At 41.2% G+C, this 22257-nt stretch overlaps 1 protein-coding gene across 9 annotated transcripts in view; it reads right to left on the bottom strand.

The window, feature by feature from the left end:
- The window catches only part of Lrrfip2 (LRR binding FLII interacting protein 2), a 111268-nt gene that overhangs the window by 67430 nt on the left and 21581 nt on the right, over positions 1-22257 (bottom strand). For all 9 annotated transcript variants that reach the window (XM_057766310.1, XM_057766312.1, XM_057766311.1 and 6 more), the window contains one exon: positions 15948-16102. In XM_057766310.1, coding sequence (XP_057622293.1) covers positions 15948-16037 — 90 coding nt within the window. In that variant the 5' untranslated portion in view covers positions 16038-16102. The remainder of the gene's footprint in view (positions 1-15947; positions 16103-22257) is intronic.

Below are 22257 nucleotides of genomic sequence, written 5' to 3'. Positions count from 1 at the left end.
CTCAATAAAATTTCAAGACTAGCCTGGTCTACACAGTGAATCCCAGGCCAGCCAGAGCTACACAGAGAGACCTCGTCTTTAAAGTGGAATGCAGGGAGATGATTCCGCAGGTAAAGGCCCTTGTCACCTAATCTGACAATCAATCCTGGGACATACATGGTAGAAAGGAGTAAACTGACTCACGCAAGTTCTTATCAAACACACACGTGCACACACGCACATGCACACACACACACGTACAATGTGTTTAAAACAATTTTTTTTTAAAAAAAAATAGGACTAGAGAAATGGTTCAGTGTTATGAGCATTAGGATCTTCCTGAGGATCTGAGTTCGGTTCCCAGCATGCCCATGGTGCTTTCAACTATCTATAACTCAAATCCTAAGGAATCTGATGCCTTCTTCCGGCACCTGTGGACACTAAGCACACCAGCAGCAGCCAGCCAAACATGTATGCACAAAACAACCATACACATAAAACCTTTTAGAATTGCATGCCTCTTGGCACCCCACAACTTCATGTCCCAACATCTGCTAAATAAGTAAACAAGTTCATTTCATGTTAAGGTCAGAATATCAAGGAAATTCATAAACAGCTCAAAGTGCCACATGGAACTTTCAAATCTCTCTGGTTTCTGCTTTGTAGTGATTTCCCCCATCCTTGGCCACATCCTTACTCTAATCCAGATTAGCCCCAGGATAGCTACAGGAGACACCAATCCAGATTAGCCCCAGGATAGCTACAGGAATTGCTAATCCAGATTAGCCCCAGGACAGCTATAGCAGATGCTAATCCAGATTAGCCCCAGGATAGTTACAGGAGATGCTAATCCAGATTAGCCCCAGGATAGCTATAGCAGATGCTAATCCAGATTAGCCCCAGGATAGTTACAGGAGATGCTAATCCAGATTAGCCCCGGGATAGTTACAGGAGATGCTAATCCAGATTAGCCCCAGGATAGTTACAGGAGATGCTAATCCAGATTAGTCCCAGGATAGCTACAGGAGTTGTTAATCCAGATAAGTCCCAGGATAGCTATAGCAGATGCTAATCCAGATTAGTCCCAGGATAGCTACAGGAGTTACTAATCCAGATTAGCCCCAGGATATATAACTTATAACTTGTGTTATACATATATGTAAGCAAAACACTCAGACACATAAAACATTGAAAGCTTATGAAGTAGGCACTGAAATGGGAAAGGGTTCCTTCAAGTGTCTGGATCTTCAGATAAAGTGAGGGCTGAGCATGAGTAGCATGGTGTGGGAGAATGGTCTGTATTCTGTCAATTATATTTTAAATAAACGCTGATTGGCCAGTAGCCAGGCAGGAAGCATAGGTGGGACAACCAGACAGGAAGTAGAGGTGGGTCAATGAGAACAGGAGAATTCTGGGAAGGAGGAAACCCACTCCTCTGCAGTCCCGGCACAGACACAGAAGAAGCAAAATGTGACTGCATTGCTGAAAAAGATACTGAGCCATGTGGCTAACATATACTAGAATAATGGGCTAATATAAGTTATAAGAGTTAATAAGATGCCTGAGCTAATGAGCCAATCAGTTTATAACTAATGTAAGCCTCGGTGTGACTTCTTTGGGACATAATTGTTGGAACCGGGCAGGACAGAAACCCCATCAACAACCAGTGACATCTCCTGTGGACTTTGGTGTTGAGGGAGTTGCGGGCCTCTTCCCACAGCCCGGCTCCCGCATGGTTAGCTTTATACCCAAAATAACGACACACAAACTCTATTCATTTAAACACTGCTTATACCCAAAATAACGACACACAAACTCTATTCATTTAAACACTGCTTGGCCCATTTCTGTTCATGTGTGTAGCACCCCAAGGTGTGCTTACCGGGAAGATTCTAGCCTATGTCCATCCTGGGTCAGAGCTTCATCGCATCTGCTCTGGAGAGGAGAGCATGGCGTCTGTCTCTCAGAGGAGCTGCCTTGCATCTGAGCTCACTTCCTCTTCCTCCCAGCATTCTATTCTGTCTACTCCACCCACCTAAGGGATAGCCTATCAAATGGGCCAAGGCAGTTTGTTTATTGACAAATGACCTTTCTCCATCACTTTGGAGACCTGCAAGTATTAAGTGACTATCACTGATGCCCCAGAGCATAGACTTCTATTAAAAAAAAGATGACAGGTGCACCATTACAGACTGCCTATGCTGTCTTGACTGTTGGTGCTGCAGGTGGCAAGTTTAAAGCTGGTCTCTCAAAAAACTGACAGGCCACTGGATGATGGTGGCACACGCCTTTAAACCCAGCACTTGAGAAGCAGATGCATCTCTGAGTTCAAGGCCAGGTTGGTCTACAGAGTGAGTTCCAGGACAATCATTGCTACACAGAGAAACCCTGTCTTGAAATTTAAAAAAAAAAAAAAAAAAGCTGGCAGGCACATGACATGAGCATACCTTCTAGCCTATACACTCGGTGCACAACAACTAACTGTTCCCCCTTTAGCCAGGAGAGGAACAAAGCTCTTTTAGGAAGGTAGTATTTACACTAAGAAATAAGCCACCACCCTCACACTGTAGCATTTGGGCCAAATTCCTGGTCTAAGTCAAGTGCCAACATGCCTTGATTCACAGAATGGAATGTCACTCATGGTGGCAATGCAAATGGAACCACACCAAGTACAGACTGTATCCTGCCACCAACTTGTCCAACTGAAAGCCTTTGTGCCTCCCCTTCCAAGATGTTTACAAAACTGGTGGTGTTATATAGTCCCTGTGAGCTGTGGGAAATTATTGCCCTCACAGTATAGTGGCTGCCTTTCTCCAGCCAATGTCACAACTGAAGTAAAGTGTGTTGAAATACACCATGAGGCTTTGAGTGAAGCTATTCCTGAGGGAGCTGTCCATCAAAATGTTTATTCTGGCAATTGTTGCCAGTTAAAAGGGGGGGGGGGGGTGACTGGAAGCAGCCATCCTCCACTGCTCATGACTATCCTGAATCATCCAGGCCAAATCATTGCAGGCTCTGCCCCTCTACTGGACTCTGCAAGTTTGCTGAAGGGAAGACGACTCAACATTCTGAACAAAGCTGGAAGGCAGTCCTCGGTTCCAGGAAGCTGGTACAGCTGCCATCGGTAAGGTCCCCAGCAATTCTGTGTGTGTTAAGACGCTTCTCTAACTCTGCTCCAAAAAGGTGACAGGGCTAGGAAGGCCACCAACTATGCCCAGGCCAAGCATCATCCCTAACACTTGTTACCCAGTCGGTGGAAAGAGAACATCTCATTGAAGACCGGCCTGGAAAAGCCTTCAGAAAAAAGACTGCCGTGTGGACACTTGTTTGAGTATAGATGGAAGTTTTAAGTCATTACTGCTGTTTGTTTTTAGTCATGCTTCTTATTAGAAATAACTTGACCAAAAATGTGTCACAAATTTTAAAAATTGCTTAAAAAGAAAAGTTTAATGAGAAAGGGGAAAAAGAAGTAAAATACCTCACATCCACTGAGTCACACTGCACAGCTACTAGAATAGCTATAATAAAACAGATTATTTTTTAAACCAAATAACTAGAGCTATCAAGAATGTGGAGAGACCAGAATGCCCTCAGCAATGGTAGAGGGGCACAGGGGAATACACTGCTTTAGAAGAGTGTGACGGTTTCTCCAGATTTTAAATCAGAGATACCAGAAACCCAGCAACTACCCTAGATGTGTTCCTAAGGAGATGAAGACATATGTCTCCACAAATGTTCACAAGAGCTTTGCTCATAACAGTCGAAAAGGAGAGGCAAGCAACACTCCAGCAGCTAGTGAGTGGATAAATGAATGTGGGTATCCACTGATGGAATATTACTCAGCCTTAAACACAAACACAAGAGTGACACAGACTGCAGCATGCATAGACCTTGAGCACACTTTGCTAAGAGAAAGACGTCAGACACGAGAAGTGACACGTGTGACTTTATTTATATAAAACACCAAGAATAAGCAAATCTATACAGACAGAAACTAGACTACTGGTTGCTGGGAAGGAAAGAGATAGGAAGTAACTGCTAATTACGAAGGGAGTTCTCAGGAGGCTGATGAAATGTTTTGCAATTAGATAGGAGGGGATGATTGTACGCCCCAGTATACAGACTTTAAAAGCATGCACTATCCTAAAATGGTGCATGCGTTGGTCACTGAATTATATCATTTTGTTTTATTTTGTTGTGTATGTATGTGGGGGGGGGGCAATTTTGGAGACAGGGTTTCTCTTTGTAGCACCTACTTGCTGCCTTAGAACTTGTTCTGTAGACCAGGCTGGCCTCGAATTCACAGAAATCCCCCTGCCTCTGCCTACTGAGTGCTGGGATTAAAGGTGTGCACCATCATGCCCTGCTTTACCTTTATTTTAAGTTGTATGGGTGTTTTGCCTGTATGTATGTCTGTGCACTATGCACATGTAGGGACCACAGAGGCCAGAAGAAGGTGTGAGATACCCTAAGACTGGAGTTACCATTAGGAGCTGCCATGTGGATGCTGAGAATCAAACCCTGATCCTCTGCAAGAGTATTCAGCGCTCTTAGCTGCTGAGACATCTCTCTGTTTGATTCCTTAAGTTGGGCTTTTTGAATAGATAAAACTAAATGCAACAAAAGTCACCTAAGTTATGAGGTGTGGAGGCACACACCTGCAGTCCTAGCACTTAGGAGATAACGGCAGACCAAAAGTCTGCCATCCTTGCCTATATAGTGAGTTGGAAGCCAGCCTAAGCTACATGAGAGCCTGACTCAAAGACACACACAAGTACACGCAAATACACAAAAAGAAGGAGACAAACAGCAAGAAAGGGAAAGTGAGAGCTCAAGTTAAATAAATACTACAATATACAAAATTCCAGTTCACAAAGTTAATGTATAAACAGGAGGAAGGAGAATTTATGACCTAGGAAGTTTAGGAAATATTGAGTTGAACTTCTTTTTAAGTCAGAATATTTAATAACAACAAACATTAGGAAATTTAGAAGGGCAAAGAATATATAGCATTTCTTAGACCAATTACTAAATAAACCCTAATTAAACCTTTAAACATCAGAGCCTGAGAAATAAGCTTATGAAAATAGATCAGAATCCAACTCAAACTGCAGTAGTCTGTTAAGGGATAACCTTGCCTAAAATTAAACAATATTATCAGAATAATCTTCTTACAATCAAAACCCAAACTTGCACCTGGCACAGTGGAACACAACTGTAGTCCAAGCTAGTCTGGAGGCTGAGGCCAGGGGATCTTGAGCCCATGAGTTTGAATCCACATAACGAGATTCCATCTCAAACAAATAAACAAAGGTCACACTTTGCAGAGAGTGGGTGAAACAAGACCTCACTCTGTCCTAACTGCATCATTTGAGCACTGACTTACAAGCAAGGCTAGATGATTAGTTGCTATTAATCCACGAAATCAACCTCTGTGATACAGAGGACAAATACCGTACCAATAATCACCTGATAGCAAAATAATAATAATAATAATAATCACCTAATAGCAAATACCAGAGCCAAGACCCGCAGCCTGAGACTCACACTGCAGTCTCCACTCTTTCTTAACCACACACTTCCACCTGTCTATTTATACACCGAGTCTGAGCCTATCTCCTCGGACAAACCAGAGGTTTGCTTCGAGCTCCAGTTTCTGCGTAACTGTACTATTTTGGTCCTACTGGTTCCCAGGTCAGTCCTTTAATCTCCTTCTACTATACCCAGCCTTTGTGCTCATCTTTGTAGTTTCAGTTCTGAGCCAATTTGAAGAACTCTAATTCATCATCACAAATTCTGACTTCTCAGCCATAATCAAAGCCTTCACTTTTACCCCCTAGTGGATGAGCTAGCCACAGACAGAGTGAGAGAAACGAACTCCACACTCAACCAGTGAGTAGCTTTGTTTCCAGGGTCCCCAGTCTCCAGCAATGGAGCCCACCCCACCCCCCTCAATCCTGACCTAATCCATCCGTGGTTTCCTTCCAACAGGCTTCCCCTTTTCCAGCAGCTCCTACCACTTTCATTGACAGCCTTCAAAGCCTCTTAATTGTGATTTCAGTTTCTCTCTTCCTTGGGACGCCCCGCTGTATACTATTGGGTCAACCTACTGAAACCCCAAGGGATACGCACAATACAACTTCTCAAACTAAAAGCATTCACAAGCTTTCTGCATTTTAAATTTAAGTTCTGTAACTGCTTCAGCTTAGCAGGCAGAAGGACCAGGTTAAATTTGCTGTGGTTCCCTGTAGCATTCCGGCCAAAGGCTCACCCGAAGCCGGTCAATCCTGTTATAAACTTTGTTCAGTGGATAGACAAAAAGGAGGGGCCTGCTTGATCTCCTGGGCAGTGCTCACTGTTTACTTCAATAAAATCCTTATTGCACATCTCACTTGAGACTACTCTACTGGTAGGGGAACAAAGGTATGTTTACTTAACAATAGTCTGGACCTAGTATCTAACAATTTAGAGTCAAAAGACTTAACCAACTACAAGATATGCATACATTCTAGAAATTGGGGTAGGTTCATCAAGTTATAAACAGTACCTAGTGAACCACAAACAGATATGTGTTTTTGTTTGTTTTTAAGTATATACTCTAAGATTACAATGAACCACAGATGCTTTCAGAAACAAAACAGAACCACTCAAAACCATGCCATATTACTACAGACTGTTCGAAATAAACTGGAAGGGGGAAATTTCTAAGAAATACAATGTAAATGGTTTTTATTCTCCATGGGGAAAGTTGTGCAATATAATCTTTCTTCTCTCTCCTACATAAGGTATTTCTTCTCTTATGCTAACTTTTTCCACAACAGAAGGCATCTTTCAAATATGTCTGAGAATATGCTTGAAGTAGAAAATACAGGTTGGGGCCTGAAGGAGGCACTCCCTGAACATCTTCCTGCCCAGGACAGGTCTCCCAGTCTCTATGCCATCCCTTTTCCTCTCTCTGAAGTCCCACTGAAGAGTCAGCCCTCCTGTTTCGGGTCAGTGCTACCCCAAGTCCACCACTCTCAACACATCCCCTCGAAAACTGCCATGAAGGACTCAGCCACCCAGGACCCTGCCCCAACTATCCACCTTTCCTGTCTTCAGCTTTCCTTCTATTGGTTCATCTAAAGCGGGTACAAGGTCTCTCCCATTTTTAAGAAAGAGGGCAACAAGTCTCTACAGCCACGTCTTCACATACCTCTCCTCACTTCTCACTTGGTTCAAATGACTGCAGTCTGGCTTCTGCCCAAACCACTGGACTGAAACTACTCAGGCAAAGGTCACTAATGACCTCTAACTACCAAACCCAGTGGAATTTCCAAGTTCTTATCTCAATTCTTTCTGGACAGCTGACATCACTAACCCCTCATTCCTCCTGAACACTCTTGGCATCCTGCAACACTAATGCCTTTGGTTAACAACCCTCCTTCAAAATCCTGTGTGGACACACAGTTCTTTTCTAGATCCTTCAAGTTTTAACAGAATCAGAGTTTCTAGGTTTAGCCTCCTGCTCTTTGCATTCTGTCTTCTCTCCTGGAAGATACTGACTTCAGCTGATAAAAGTTAGCAAATCTTTATGTACAAGACAGGTTTCTCTCCATCATCCTGATCTAATAGGCTATTAAAAATGGATGGTGTCCCACAAGAACTTCAGACTCAATAAATACCTAATTAAATGTATAATCCCCCCTTTAAGTTCCCCGCCTTGTTTACAGCCTCTATTACTGTCCCATCACCCAGGAGATAAAATGAAGACTTCCTTTTTCCTAGCCTCCCTCCACAATCAGTCCTTGAGTCCCAACTACCCGGTTCCCACAAGTCTTTACACCTTTGCCAGTCTCCCTAAACCCTCCTTTCCCTATCACCCTTCCTTCAAGCTTTCATCATCTCCTAGCAAGACACACACAGCTGTGACTTCCCTCCTCCAGATGCATCCATGGTAGCCAGGGTTATTACCCTGTAGTCACATCTGACTGTGACCCCACAGCTTTCAAAGTCAATTCTAAGCCTCAGCAGAAAAATCCCTTCCTGACTGCGTAGCCCCACTCCTCCAGCATGCCTCCTCCCGCTGTACTCACTGCAGGGCGCGAGCTACTAGCCCAGCAGTTCTCCACATTCTGCTCTTTCCACTCTTTGTACCTGAAGACACTTGGGAACTGAGGCATGGAGGCCACTATGAGTCTGAGGCCAGCCTGACTTGGAGTGAATCTTTTCTCATTCACTAGGTGTGTAAAGGTATGGACCTATAATACCAGCACTTGGAAGTCTGAAGTAGGAAGATCATAAATTTGAGGTCATACAGGGCTATATAATGAGACTGTCTCAAAAAAAAAAAAAAAAACATGAAACACTCAAGAAAAATGACTAACTCAGGTAGCTCATACTCAGCATTTACTGGGTTAATTTTGTTTATTCTTCCATGGCACTCAGGCCAAAAGAGCACCGAAAGACAAATTAAGAGACATAATATTTATTGTGTTGTCATGGTTTCCAAATTAACAAATAAAAGTTATTACTCCATGTTCCTAGCAACTTCCCTTAGATCCAAATTGTGAGATACTATTTCTCTTAATTAGATCTTGAAATGTATTAACCATTTTTTAAAGAAGTTTTGGTACTTGAGGACAAATACTTAAATTTTTCTGAACAAAAGCACTAATGTGTATTAGATAAAACCAAAATAATAAAATCTAGAAAATTTAACTCATCTTTTCCTAATGTCAAACAACTGTTTCATCTTTTTAGTCAAAAGACCTTTTGACAGAAAATCTTTAAAAAACAATCTTACCAAATAAGAAAGGAAATCTAAGGTTAAGAAGTTTAATTACTGAGTGTCTGGATACAAACCAATAAATAGCCCAAGTAAAGCAAACTGTTGGCTCTGCAATGGTATAGTTTGACCCAGGGAGGGAGTGTGAGCCAGCATGTAAAAGCACGGGGGTGGGGGGTGCTGCCAACAATGTCTTCCCATTTACAGTACTGGGACTGAAGGATATGGACAGCAAAAGTGACAGTGAATGTCTCCATCACACCTAGACAAAATGAATCCTTTAGTATAACAATGTTCCCTTAATTCCAGACAAGACAACTAACCAAGGGACTTGTGATACTAAGAGCAATAGTGGTTGGTCTTCCTGAAGTGGGTGACTAGCCCATGTCAGAAGGAGTGGGGTAATCAGCAGGAGTGAAAGAGGCGCTTCAGCTCCACCTCCACCTTCTCTCCTCAGCTGAGGATAAGGGAGCAACAGAGACTGGCTCAACTCATGCACCAAGACACCTGAAAGAATTCTGGGTAAAGTCATAACTTTGGCCTGCTCTTTCAGAGGACGTGCTGTAATCAATAAGCAGAAAAGAGATTTTGATTTTTTTAAAACTGGGTAGAAATGAAAAGCATTCATTTCTCATAACTGAAAAAAATGACTCTTGTTTCATAATCATTTAAGAATTTTGCAAATCAACATTGAGAACATGTTTAAACTACAAATAGGAGTAATTCTGAATCATATGAAATTATTTTTTTATGACAAATCCAATTTGCACAGAATAATCTGAATCAAATACATAAAGTAAAAAATAGGTCTAAGATAAAATTCAAACTTGACCTGGAACTCTAGTACTCAGTGAAGAGAAGCCATCTTCACCTTTCTCCCTAGATGATGGCGTCCACATGCTGAATTCAGTAACTTCCATATACAACATCACATCCAAGTATCAAGAATCTGCTAAAGCCCACCTCTTGCCTTTGAGCTCCCAGTCCGTATTCTCAAACACCCAGAAAACTTAATGTGGGTATCTCATAGCCACCTGAAATATAACACATGCCAACATACAATCTTCTCTCCCCTCCGCATTCTGGTGCTCCCTACCATCCATCCAGACGCACTCGCCAGCATCCTGTCTCTGCCGCCATCCATAGCTATTCACAAAGCACCAACTACTTATCTTCCCATTCCAACCACCCCCACTACCTGTGCTTCGTGACTCGCCCTTCTGTGATACAATCTCCAACCTATAACAAGCTTCGTGAGTCCCCTTCTGTGATACAATCTCCAACCTATAACAAGCTTCGTGAGTCCCCTTCTGTGATACAATCTCCAACCTATAACAAGCTTCGTGAGTCCCCTTCTGTGATACAATCTCCAACCTATAACAAGCTTCGTGAGTCCCCTTCTGTGATACAATCTCCAACCTATAACAAGCTTCGTGAGTCCCCTTCTGTGATACAATCTCCAACCTATAACAAGCTTCGTGAGTCCCCTTCTGTGATACAATCTCCAACCTATAACAAGCCATCCTTCTGATCGTGTCACTCCCTTGCAGAAAACCTTCAATATTTCCCCCATTGCGTTTTTTTTTTTTATTTTGATAGATATTTATTCAAAGAAAGCTAACAGAGAGGCAAAAATAGCTATGGGGAGAAGTTGAAATTTTGAAAGCAGAGTTTTGATAACATTTTTATCTTTCTTCTGTCCCACACCAGGTGGCTCTTCTGATATGGGACAGAAGTTCTGAGTTTTTCTTTTAAGAACATGCTTGAATGTAGAGAAGAACCACAGTTCAACTACAAAGCCAGCTGTGATTTTTGAGTCAGATATACCATTATATCAAGAAGGAGATATGTATATTAAAGTAGTGATATTTTACCCTGAAGAGAATATTGGTATCATAAGTCAGATTTTTCTTCACTTAGCTTTTAGCACAGACTAAATCTTCTGAACATAACCATGAGTCTATCATCAGGACTCTCAACCTCATCCCTGCTCATGCTTGGGCTGGGAGTTTGCAACATCCTCAGCCTCTACCCACAACTGCCAGGCCACCTTCCCCACACCACCCTTCACTGTGACAGACACAGATGTCTACATGCATTGCCAAACATCCCCAAGGAACAAAACTAGCCCCCAACTGCAAACCACTAACTTGAATTACCTAATTCCTTTTTCTTCTCCTCTATCTTGGTTGTCACCCTGAGGAAACTAGAGGCACCCCAGTTAAGAGGGCAGGAACCATGGGAAATTCCAGCGCTAGCCTTTCCTGGCATCATGGTTTTGGCAAAGTTACTTGATGTCTCCATGGCTTATATTAATCTCTGATGAAATGGTGATGCATAAAAAGGTCTGTGGCTGTCCGCTAAAGCACTGAGGCAGTGTACAATAATCAACACTGGATAAATGCTAGCCACCACTCTTAGTCCTCGAATTCTCCACACTCCTTCAGCCTCACAAGCTTTCGAAAAATTCTCTGACAACTCCCTTTCCCTTGGGGAATATCCCTCATCCTTCAAACCTCAGGTGAAAGGCCACTTCCTCCAAGAAAGCCTTCCCAAGGCCCTCAAACATGTCCCCTGTGGCACACTCTCTAATGAAACTGTTTACTGTTCTCTCAAAGCACTTAACAAAGTTATAAATACACATATTACATATTTCCTCAATTCTAAGAATAACTGATTCTCAAGACAAAAAGGAATTGCTAAATATCTAAAACTTGAGGAAGAATCCATTACGTGGTCTTCAATGTCTATTTCCCTCTAGATTAAGTTACCTGCTATAATAGTCTACTCCATACCCTCTAAGCACAGCAGTGTCCACACAAAATAGGTGCTCAATAAATGTGTGCTGAATGACTATTAGAAGTCCAACATTGCCAGGTGTGGTGGACCATGTCTACACGGAACTCCCAGTCAGTCAGCGAGCACTACATAGGGAGATCCTGTCTTAAAACAAACAAACAAACAAAAACAGCCAGGTGGTATCAGACACCTTTATCAAGGCAGAGGCAAGTGGCTCTGTAAGTCTGAGGCTAGCCTGGTCTATATAGTGAGTTCCAGGATAGTCAGGGTTATAAAGAGAGACCCTGTCTCAAAATCAGAGAAATAAACAAAAAACAACAAATAAGAAAACCAAAGTTCATGTTTGTTTTAAAAAAGAAGCTATAGCCTTAAATGAAAGCTGGAATTAATACTAATAATTCCTGCTGACTATGATAATTCTTCACATTTTAAGAAAGCATTTTACTTGCCAAAAGATTTTTTTAATCTTTTATTTACCATCAGCTCTGACCAGCTCTTATGGCTGCCACTTCATAAAGCCTGGTAGAAAGTGTCTTTTTACCTAAGCATAATCTACCTCTTTCTACCCTTTTCCTCAGGATGTTAATCTATAATCAAAACCTATAAACTTCTGGCTCTCCTAGATGCCTGAATGCCTATTATGTCCTTAGGCAATAGACAGCAATTCAATAAAGCAGAATCAACAGATGAACCTATAAACAAAAAGAACACACACACACAATGGAATATTACACAACTACTAAAAAGAATCAAGGTTGCCTAAAAGAAAATCAGATAGTTAAGAGTCAGAGATTGGGGAAGTCTGCTATGAACCCATCTTCTGGACATGACACTGAGGAACTCACAGCAGCTATTGCTGTCCACACAAGACTCACAAAAAATCAAGTCAGTCAACATTTCAGCATGATGGGGAGGCTCTCACAAGGCCCCACCCCTAGCTAAAGAGCTACTGGCAACTGATGGCTACTGGGAAAGGGAGAGTCAGTTTTCTCAGGGGTGTGATCTCTGGTAGACTGCCCATGCTCCGGCAAGTGTACCCACACCCATGTGTATACAGGAAGCCCAAACTGGACTTTGTGAGCTATTTAAAAAAAAAAAAAAAAAAAAAAAAAGGTTATGAGGGATATAGGCGGAAATGTGAGGGATGGATATGAGCAAGCTATTTTGAATATCTAAGAGATTCTATAAATTATAATAAACACATTACAGAAAAAGAAGCCTATCTGTGGCCCTTTCTAGAGGCTTCAGTTCCTTCCCAAAGCACCACTCATCATGTGTGACTGTTTAAAAATGGGGGGGGGGGGGGGCAAATGCTTCCACATTTTCAGAAAAATAAATTTTATTCCCTTGTGTGTGTGGGGTATGTGGTATGTATACATATGCTCCAGGGCACGTGTGTAGATATCTGTGTGTGTGTGTGTGTGTGTTTGTATTATGTGCATGTGGTGGTGTGCAGATCTGCGTGTATGTGTGATGTGTACACATAAGTTCTAGGGCACATATGTAGATCTGTGTATGTGTGTGGTGGCATGTACACATATGCTCCAGGGCACGAATGTGTGTGTATGTGTGTGGTGTGTACACATAATGCTCAAGCACATATATGTAGGTTCAGTGGACAATTCTGAGAGTGGTTCTTCCTTCCACTTTGCAGAGGCAGAATCTCTCGTTTCTGCGGTGCTAGATACTTCAGGTTAGCTGGCCCTCAAACTTTCAGCAATCCTCCTGCCTCCTCCTCTCATCTCACCATAAGTATGAAAGGATTCCAGATGTGTGCTACCACAGCTGGCTCTTTATATGAGTTTCTGGGATCTGAACATGTCAGGTTTGTGGGGCAAGTGCTTTTACCACTGAACCCTCTCCCCAACTCATCTCCAGTTTTAAACCAAACACTTCAGTAATTTTAATTTTTACCTAAAAGTATGTAACTTATAGAAATACTTAGCATCAATGTAAAGGACTGCTTTTTTCATTTTAAAAATATCATTTGTAGTTTAAAAATATTTGGTTTCGGGGCTGGAGAGAGGCTCAGTGGTTAAGAGCACTGCCTGCTCTTCCAAAGGTCCTGAGTTCAATTCCCAACAACCACATGGTGGCTCAGAACCATCTGTAATGAGATCTGTGCCCTTTTCTGGCTTGCAGGCAGAGTACTGAGAATACTGTATACATAATAAATAAATAAATCTTTAAAAAAAATATATCTGGCTTCTAAAGTAACTTTATGGTCAGCTTTTAGATGACTTTACTTTAATACTCTCCTACTCAATTTTTTGGTAATGTTACTCCAAATACTCTTCTACAAAACTCGGCTTCTACACTAAAATGCCTGCTAAGCAAGCATGAAAACCATCCTTCAGTCCCACAGAGCTCACGTAAAAAAGCAGTGCATACCTATAATCCCAGCACTGAATGGAACAAGAGACAAGAGGACCCCTGGGACCAGCTCCAGGTTCAGTGAGAGATCCTCTCCCACAAACAGGAAGTAGGGGAGCAACTGGGTGCAGAGGGTAAAAGCATTTGATGCAAAGCCTGATGATTTGAGTCTGAGCCCCAGACCCCACAGCAGGAGAAAATGACTTCTGAAAGTTGTCCTCTGTCCTCACAGGCACACGGTGGCACACATGCGCACACGCACACACACACTCAAATATAAAAGGGTGGAGAAGAGCAATTAAGGAAGACACCCCACGTCAAAGTCTGGCCTCCATGTCTGTGCACAGACACACACAGTACAAAGGAATTCTAAGAGCGTGTGGTGACACAAACCTGTGTTCCCATTAGGAGTAGGGAACAGATAGAAGCGGGAGAGTCAAATTTCAAGGTCTTCATAAGGAATTTGAGGCCAGGGCTAGCCTATGTGAGAAATAACTTTTAAATACCAACAACAAAAAAGTTCAAATTAAAATAGCAAAGAGATATTACTGCCAACCTACCTGAATGAAAACTTTTTAATAGTTCACCCTTCTAGAGTAGATAATTCAGTATTTTTAGTAGAATCATAGAGTTACACAGTCATCACTATTACCAAATTCCAGAAGGTTCCATTATCATACACCTGAGAAGCCACTCCCTAATGCTCCTAGCTATCGTTATGCCTACCCTGATATTTCATACAAATAAAATCACAATTAAATGGTTTTATTTATAATTCAAATACAAGCTAGCTTTCAAGAGGAAACAAAGACTATGCACTCTGCAGTAAGTCCAAAGGAAACAAGGCTAATGCTGAATGAGTCCTTTATTTGACCTTTCAAGTCCACAGCTACAGTCAGAATCTGAAACACAGTTGGAGCCTCAGGAAGAAGCCCCAGCTGAGAGCTATCCTAAATACACATGTACAACAGGAAATGCTGCGAAGAATCCAAAAGCAATGTCCCTTCCCATCCCCCAATCCTTTCCACTGCCTCTTACCCCGCCTGAAGTCATGAACAAACAGAAACAAAAACTTCCTCGAAGCTCTGTTAGTATCTAAAAGAATTAAACACAAAAACTCCGGCACAGTTGCAAGATTAAGCTCAGTTGGTGCTGCTTGCATAGCATGTACAAAGCCCTGGGCTCCAGCTCCAGCACCATGTAAGCCAGATATGGTGACACATGCTTGTTATCCCAGCATTTGGAGGTAGACACAGGAGGGCTAGAAGTTCAAAGTCATTATTGGCTATATAGGGAGTTCGAGGCCAGCCTGGGCTTCTCAAAAAACAACCACTAGATAGATAGATAGATAGATAGATAGATAGATAGATAGATAGATAGATAGATAGATAGAAAGAAAATAAATTCACTAAATTCACCCAGCAGCTCTGGGAGCTATGAGGCTCAGTGAGTCACAACACAGTTCTCAGAACTCCAAATTTTAAGTATCCTAAGTGAGGTGCCTGAAACATACATACCCCGCATAATTATAATGAAAAATTAATCTCAGATGAATTCTCAGAAAATCCAATTCAGAAGTGATACAAATCTAAGAACATTTTACCAGGACAGATTTATTTGTATGTGAGAGGCCAGTCATACATAATGTCTTGTTCCTAGCAAATCTCCAACAGCTTCTGACAAATGTCTGCCTCCCCAGCACCTGTGAGCATCATCTGTGCTCCCCGGCACCTGTGAGCATCATCTGTGCCTCCCCAGCACCTGTGAGCATCATCTGTGCCTCCCCAGCACCTGTGAGCATCATCTGTGCCTCCCCAGCACCTGTGAGCATCATCTGCGCTCCTGGCACCTGTGAGCATCATCTGCGCTCCCCAGCGCCTGTGAGCATCATCTGTGCCTCCCAGGCGCCTATGAGCATCATCCGTGCCTCCCTGGCACCTGTGAGCATCATCTGTGCTCCCTGGCACCTGTGAGCATCATCTGTGCTCCCCAGCACCTGTGAGCATCATCTGTGTTCCCCGGCACACACCTCTCTAGCGATGTTACTCAAAGCCTCGTCTTCTGCAGAAAATCGATCTTTCACGGGTGTTCTTTTCCTTCCAGAACCAGGCGTCCCCATCTTGTTGGTTTTTTTTTTTTCAATAATTCTTTAACTCTGAAAAAGGAGTTTACTTGTGTTCAGCCCTGAAATAAACAAAAACAGTAAGTTAGAATTTTTTCCTTGCAGAATCATAAGGCATAGTTGAACATTCAATTTCGACACTGCAACTTTATCTCTCCTCAAGGAAATCAGGGACTGAATTCCTTTTTCTGTTACCAAATTATTTCAGTGAATTTTAGAATATTTAAATTTATATCAATTACCAACTTGGTAACTTCACTAAGCTATTCACAACAATCTATGAGAATATCTTAGCTTAGAAAACTGTAATCAAGCTGTAATTGTACCTAACAATATAAAATTAATATGACTTTTTCTAAAATTTATTTCCAATCATGAAAGATATTTCAGAAAAGGTATTCAGCCCAAGTATTAGAATATACCAACAAGATTTAATATTGAGATTTAAAGTAACAGAAAGGCAAGTTTGCCTTTTAGTGTAATTTAAAAATCAATTCCAATTAAAGCACAATACACAGAACAAATAACTGAAGGCCTGTTACTCTGAAGTTAATCATAAGCAACACTGTCCATGCAATAGTTTTTGAGTTCTGGCTATTGCCAGGTACTACAGGTGCTGAAGATACAGTGACAAGACCACCAAACAACTAAGAACGCATCTATGTACACAAAATCACATGGATGTACGTGGGATATCTGTAGACTGTGAAGATGTATTGCTGTGATTGATGTAATAAAAAGGTAAACACTAATAACTAGGCAGGAGAGATAGGTGGGATTCCCAGGCAAAGAGAGGAAGAGGATAATCGAGGCACGCAGGAGATACCATGGAGACACAGCTTGGAGTTGGACAAACAGAATGAAAGGTAAAAAGCCACATGGTAAAACATAGATTAATATAAGCAGGTTAATTTAAGTTATAAGAGCTGGTAGGACAAGTCCAAGGTAAGCCAAGCTCTCATAATTAACAGTAAGTTTCTGTGTCATTATTTGTGAGCTGGTGGCCAAAAGAAAAAATTCACCGACATATGTGTGTATAATAAATACATACATACATATATATATATATATATAACCTGAGAGTAGAAGTAAAATTGTTCAAAGGAACAAAGAGAGCCAACATGGGGGGAAAGAAAGGGGAAGAAGCATGAGAGAGAACACAGTCACAGTAAAATATATATGTATATGAAATGCATATATGTTTATTTAGAAATGAAAGTCATTATTATGTACAATGACTATATGCCAATAAAATTATTCCTTTAAAAAGAATATATCTAGGACCTGTTACAATTGTTATTTTAGATACACCCATTTACAGAGGAAAGACAAACTCTTCTTAAAGAATTTAATAACAAGGATGATGAAGACAACCTAATCTGAGATTGAATATGCCCATGAGAGGGTCCAGTCAGGGAAGAAGCCCTGGGTTCAATTTCTATCATGACCACCCCCAAAATTTCCCCATGACAGAATGTAAGACGCATGACAAACTGCATGCCCCCCCTTTCCTAGATACACTGCTGAGAAACAGCTCATTTAACCCAACACCCAGTAAGTCTAAATGTTTTTCCTAATTTCAATAGAAGAAGCTGGAGACATATCATTACAATAAGACACACCAAAATACCCAAGTTAGTTTGCCTCCTTAGAACAGGCTATGTTAAAAATAAAAGTGGCTTTAATGTACTTAAATTTATTTGGTTCAAGAAAATTAAGCAGAAACACCCCACCAAAAAATGTTTTTCCAAATGGAAATTCATGCCAGTCCTACTTTTTCTGATAGGGCTTCATATTCCCTGGAGCTGGCCTGAATATATGTCTATGTAACACATCTGTGCGCAGTGCCTGAGGAGGCCAGAAGAGGGCAGTGAACCTCCCAGAACTAGGGTAACAGACTGCTGTGAGCCACCAAGTGGGTGCTGGGCACTGAACCTGGGTCGTCTGAAGGCAGAAAGAGCTCTTAACTGCTGAGACATCTCTCTAGTCCCAAACTGGTTTATATTTGTCAATAAAGGTGGATGCCAGGCCGGGTGGCACACACCTTTACTGGGGAAAAGGGGTATGTGGCAAAGGCAGATAAATTTTTCTTTGAGTTTGATGACAGCCTGAGTTCCAAGCCAGAGGGACACAGTAAGATCCTTTCTCGAAATAAAAAAAAAAAAAATTAACACTGAAGTGACTTACCCCTTCACTGTAATAAGTATATCTAGACAAATAAATCATTCCATAAAGTATTTTTTTTTTGAGACAAGGTGCCTATGTATAGACCTGGATGTCTTGGAACTCGCTCTATAGAGCAGGCTCAAACTCAGAAATCCACCTGCCTCTGCCTCCTGAGTACTAGGATTAGAGGTGTGTGCCACTATGACCTGACTATTTAAAATACTTTAATTACCTCTTTTAATTATGTAACTCATGAAACTGACAATAGGCCATTCCTCATCCTGATTTTTAGTATAGTCCTAGGGACTGAACCCAGGGTTGCACGTAGATAAGGCAAGGACTAGCTATATGAATGAGCTGCATGCTCGGGCCTTTTCTTTTTTCTCTGGAGATGGATCCTCATCATGCTGCCCATCCTCTTGAGCACCTGAGTTATAGAACTATATCACTGTGCTGGCGACAGTTTTAAGCTTCTAACTAAACAGAGATAGGCTTGGGTCATCTTCAGCGTGCACGTGTGATACCACTAGCCAAGCTAAAGACTTTCGTTGACTCAAAGAATGAGCTATAAAAAAAATGAAAATACTTTTGACTATAACTATTTTACTGTGAAGGACATTTATATGATGAAAAAAGATTGTAAGGTGTTTTATGATATTTAAAGTCTACTTCTGAGAACATAAAGAAAAACATGAGTTTGGAGATGGTAGTCTTGCAGGTCTTCATAGAAACAGAACTATAGAAATTACTCAACAGTAACTTAAAATCTGTGTAGATTTTTCTTCATAAATTTTGTCTCAGAAGAAAAAGAAAGACCTCTATATGAGCTTTAAGGTCAGCTAATGATGTGCAAGCTAAAATGCAGTGTTGAAATGTACCAATCTCTTATTTCCACAACAACAAAGACAAAGTGATGGAATCGGACGGCAAGGTCACTGCACTCAGTTACAACTATTCCAATTCCCCTGTATGGTTTAAAATGTTTTTAAAAACATATCTGGGGAATGTAATGGTTGAGAAGAATGAAGGACTATGTCAACAAAAGCCATGGGAACTGAGGAATTATATTTCTTAAAACATTTTATTTGGAAAAAAAGTAAAGGTAATATCATATAAATAGTTACATATGCACTTGAAAAACAGTGATTGGCAAAGGAAAGAATGGTCCAATTCCCTGAATTAAAAGAGAGATCATGGTAGGGTGGTGATGGCACACACCTTTAATCCCCGCACTTGGGAGACAGAGGCAAGCGGATCTCTGTGAGCCCTAAGGCAGCCTGGTCTACAGAGCGAGTTCCAGAACAGCCAGGACCACAGAGAAACCTTGTCTTGGGAGGGAAAAAAATGTCACGGGGAGAGAGAGGAACGAAAAGAATTAGTTCAAGATATCAATTCTACAAATATCAAATGAGATTAATACATAAAATGAGAAAGTCATTTGTAAAGTCCATAGATATGAAAAGTATATCCAGAAACTGAGAAAAAGATATAAAAATTATTTAAATATAGCTGAGCCTGGTGGCATGTCTCTCGTGATTTCAAGTTCAAATGTTTTTGGTTACAGAGTGAGACCCTGTCTCAAAAAAATGAATAAGGGAAGGGGAAACTAAACACAAATTCACTCCCCAAACAACATCAGAACCTATAATGGTTTTTCTAGGCTCCTATTTATGCCTACACTCCACAGGGTTAGCCTAAGCACTGTAAAAAAATATATATATATATGCCTTTTTAAGTCTTGTGGTTTGAAAGTACACTATCCTCCATACCCAACACAAGAGATAATCTGTCCACTTCCTCTCTTCATAAGATGTCAGGCCAGTGGTTGTATTTCCTTTCTTGCTAACCCTGCTATTCTGTAAATGAACAGTAATGGGTTGTATGTCTGAGACAGTTTTTATAATAATCAGTTATGAACCACAGAGAACCCAAACTTGGATGATGTACTTTTACCAACAAATACATTCTCGCACCTCTATAACAAACTGCTTTCTAGTATTGCTCAAATGGCCATCTTTCTCTATGCCTGTTGAAGTATCTCAGAGAATGAAACAGTAGGGGGAAAAATTACATATTGTTAAAGATAGAGACTTAAAACTGAAATAAATACAAAGCAAGAAAAAGGTATGGGGAAGACCTTACTTCAATGGGTAAGAGTCTTTAGTGTCTAAGCATGAGGACCTGAATTCAAATCCCTAGCACCCCTGTAAAAAAATAACTGGGTGTAGCCTTGTCCCTTTAACTTCAGCACTACAGGAGGTGAAAATAGGAAGGTGACTGGGGTTTGGTGGCTGCCAATCTAGCTCCAGCAAAAGACCCTGTTTCAGAGGAATAAGGTAGAGAATGGCAGAGAAGGGAACCAGCATCTCCTCTGGCACCACACACATGTGCATATATATACAACACATACACCATACACATACACCAAACAATCATAAATAAGTGAAAGTGAACAATATAAACCAGGTAACAAAGAACAAAGCTGGAAGCAAAAGCAAGAAACATGTAATTGATTTAAATTTTTTGATATAATTAATACAGAGGAGTTTTTTTACAAAATATGTCATATAGTTTTACTTGGTCTATATTTTTAAAAATACCTGCTATTTAAAATTCCAGTACTCAGGAGGCAGAGGCAGGTGGATCTCTGTGAATTTGAGGCCAGCCTGGTCTACAGAGTTAGTTATAGCCCAGCTAAGATTACAATGAGACTCCCATCTTAAAAATAAAAATAAAAAAAAAGGCTACCAAGAATTTATGAGGCATTTTTTGTATGGTATGGCCATTGCATTGTAGCTGAACAAAAGAGAATGGGAAAAATCAAAGTGGAAAATGTCAGAGAGAAGGTAGCATACGACCTATCTATCCTCCTTTTTGAAGATGATTTATATTTATATGTTCCATACACATAAGCACATGTGCCTGTGGCAGCCAGAGAGTCTTGTACCCCTAAAACTGGAGTTACAGGTGGTAGTGAGCCACCTGATGTGAGTGCTTTAAGCCAAACCTAGGTCCTCTGCAAGGGCAGCGCACTCTTTACTGCTGAGCCATATCTGCAGTGCCAACCACCCATCTATCTGTAATGATGTTCTGCCTAGGAGGAGGAGGGGAGATATGAGCTCCAGAGACAGCTCAGCAGGTAACATAACTGGCTGCTCCACTGGAGGACCCAGGTTCAATACCCAGCACTCACACGATGGCTTACAACCCTCTGTAACTCCAGTCCCAGGGGAATCTGATGTCCTCTTCTGGATTTTGTGGAACTACACACACATGGTGCAGCTATACATGCAAGCAACACACTCACACATGTAAAAAGAAAAAATTTTCAGGAAGGTCTATTTATTTTTCCTTTGTTGTTTCTTTTGGTACTGTATTCAAGAAACCTCTGCTTAACCCAAGGTCACAATATTTGCTCCTGCATCTATTATTCATGAAGTTAACTTTTTAATATGGCATAAGGCCAGGGATCAAACATCATTCTTTTGTCTGTGAAAATCTACTTGTCCTAGCATTACATGTTGTAAAGACTACTCTTTCTCTAGTAAAATATGTTACCTTTGTAAAAAAAAAAAAAAAAAAAAAATCAGGTCGTGGGCCAAGATGGCTCCATGGATATACGTGCTTGCCAAGCAAGCCTGCCAACAGACCTGTGTTCAATTCCCAAAACCATGTAAAGGTACAAGGAAAATAACCAAGTCTGCAAAAGTTATTCTCTTACCACACACCTGAACCATGGCTTGCCCACACACTCCAAACCCACACACACTAATAATATAATTAAATAGAACTCTGTGTCACCTGGCTATAAAAGCAAAGGCGGATGTGGGGGGTACTTGGTTCCACACCATCAACTTATATACTTTTCTTTATGCTTGCAGCACATCATCTTCATTAGTGTGGCATTGTATCACGTTTTAAAATTGGAAAAAGTGGGCCGGGCGGTGGTGGCACACGCCTTTAATTCCAGCACTCGGGAGGCAGAGGCAGGCGGATCTCTGTGAGTTTGAGGCCAGCCTGGTCTAGAAGAGCTAGTTCCAAGACAGGAACC

This window comes from Chionomys nivalis, chromosome 4 (assembly GCF_950005125.1).
Source record: "Chionomys nivalis chromosome 4, mChiNiv1.1, whole genome shotgun sequence".
In the NCBI taxonomy this organism is placed as follows: Eukaryota; Metazoa; Chordata; class Mammalia; order Rodentia; family Cricetidae; genus Chionomys; species Chionomys nivalis.
Note: the sequence above shows the minus strand (reverse complement) of the source record. Positions and strands in the feature narration are given on the sequence as shown.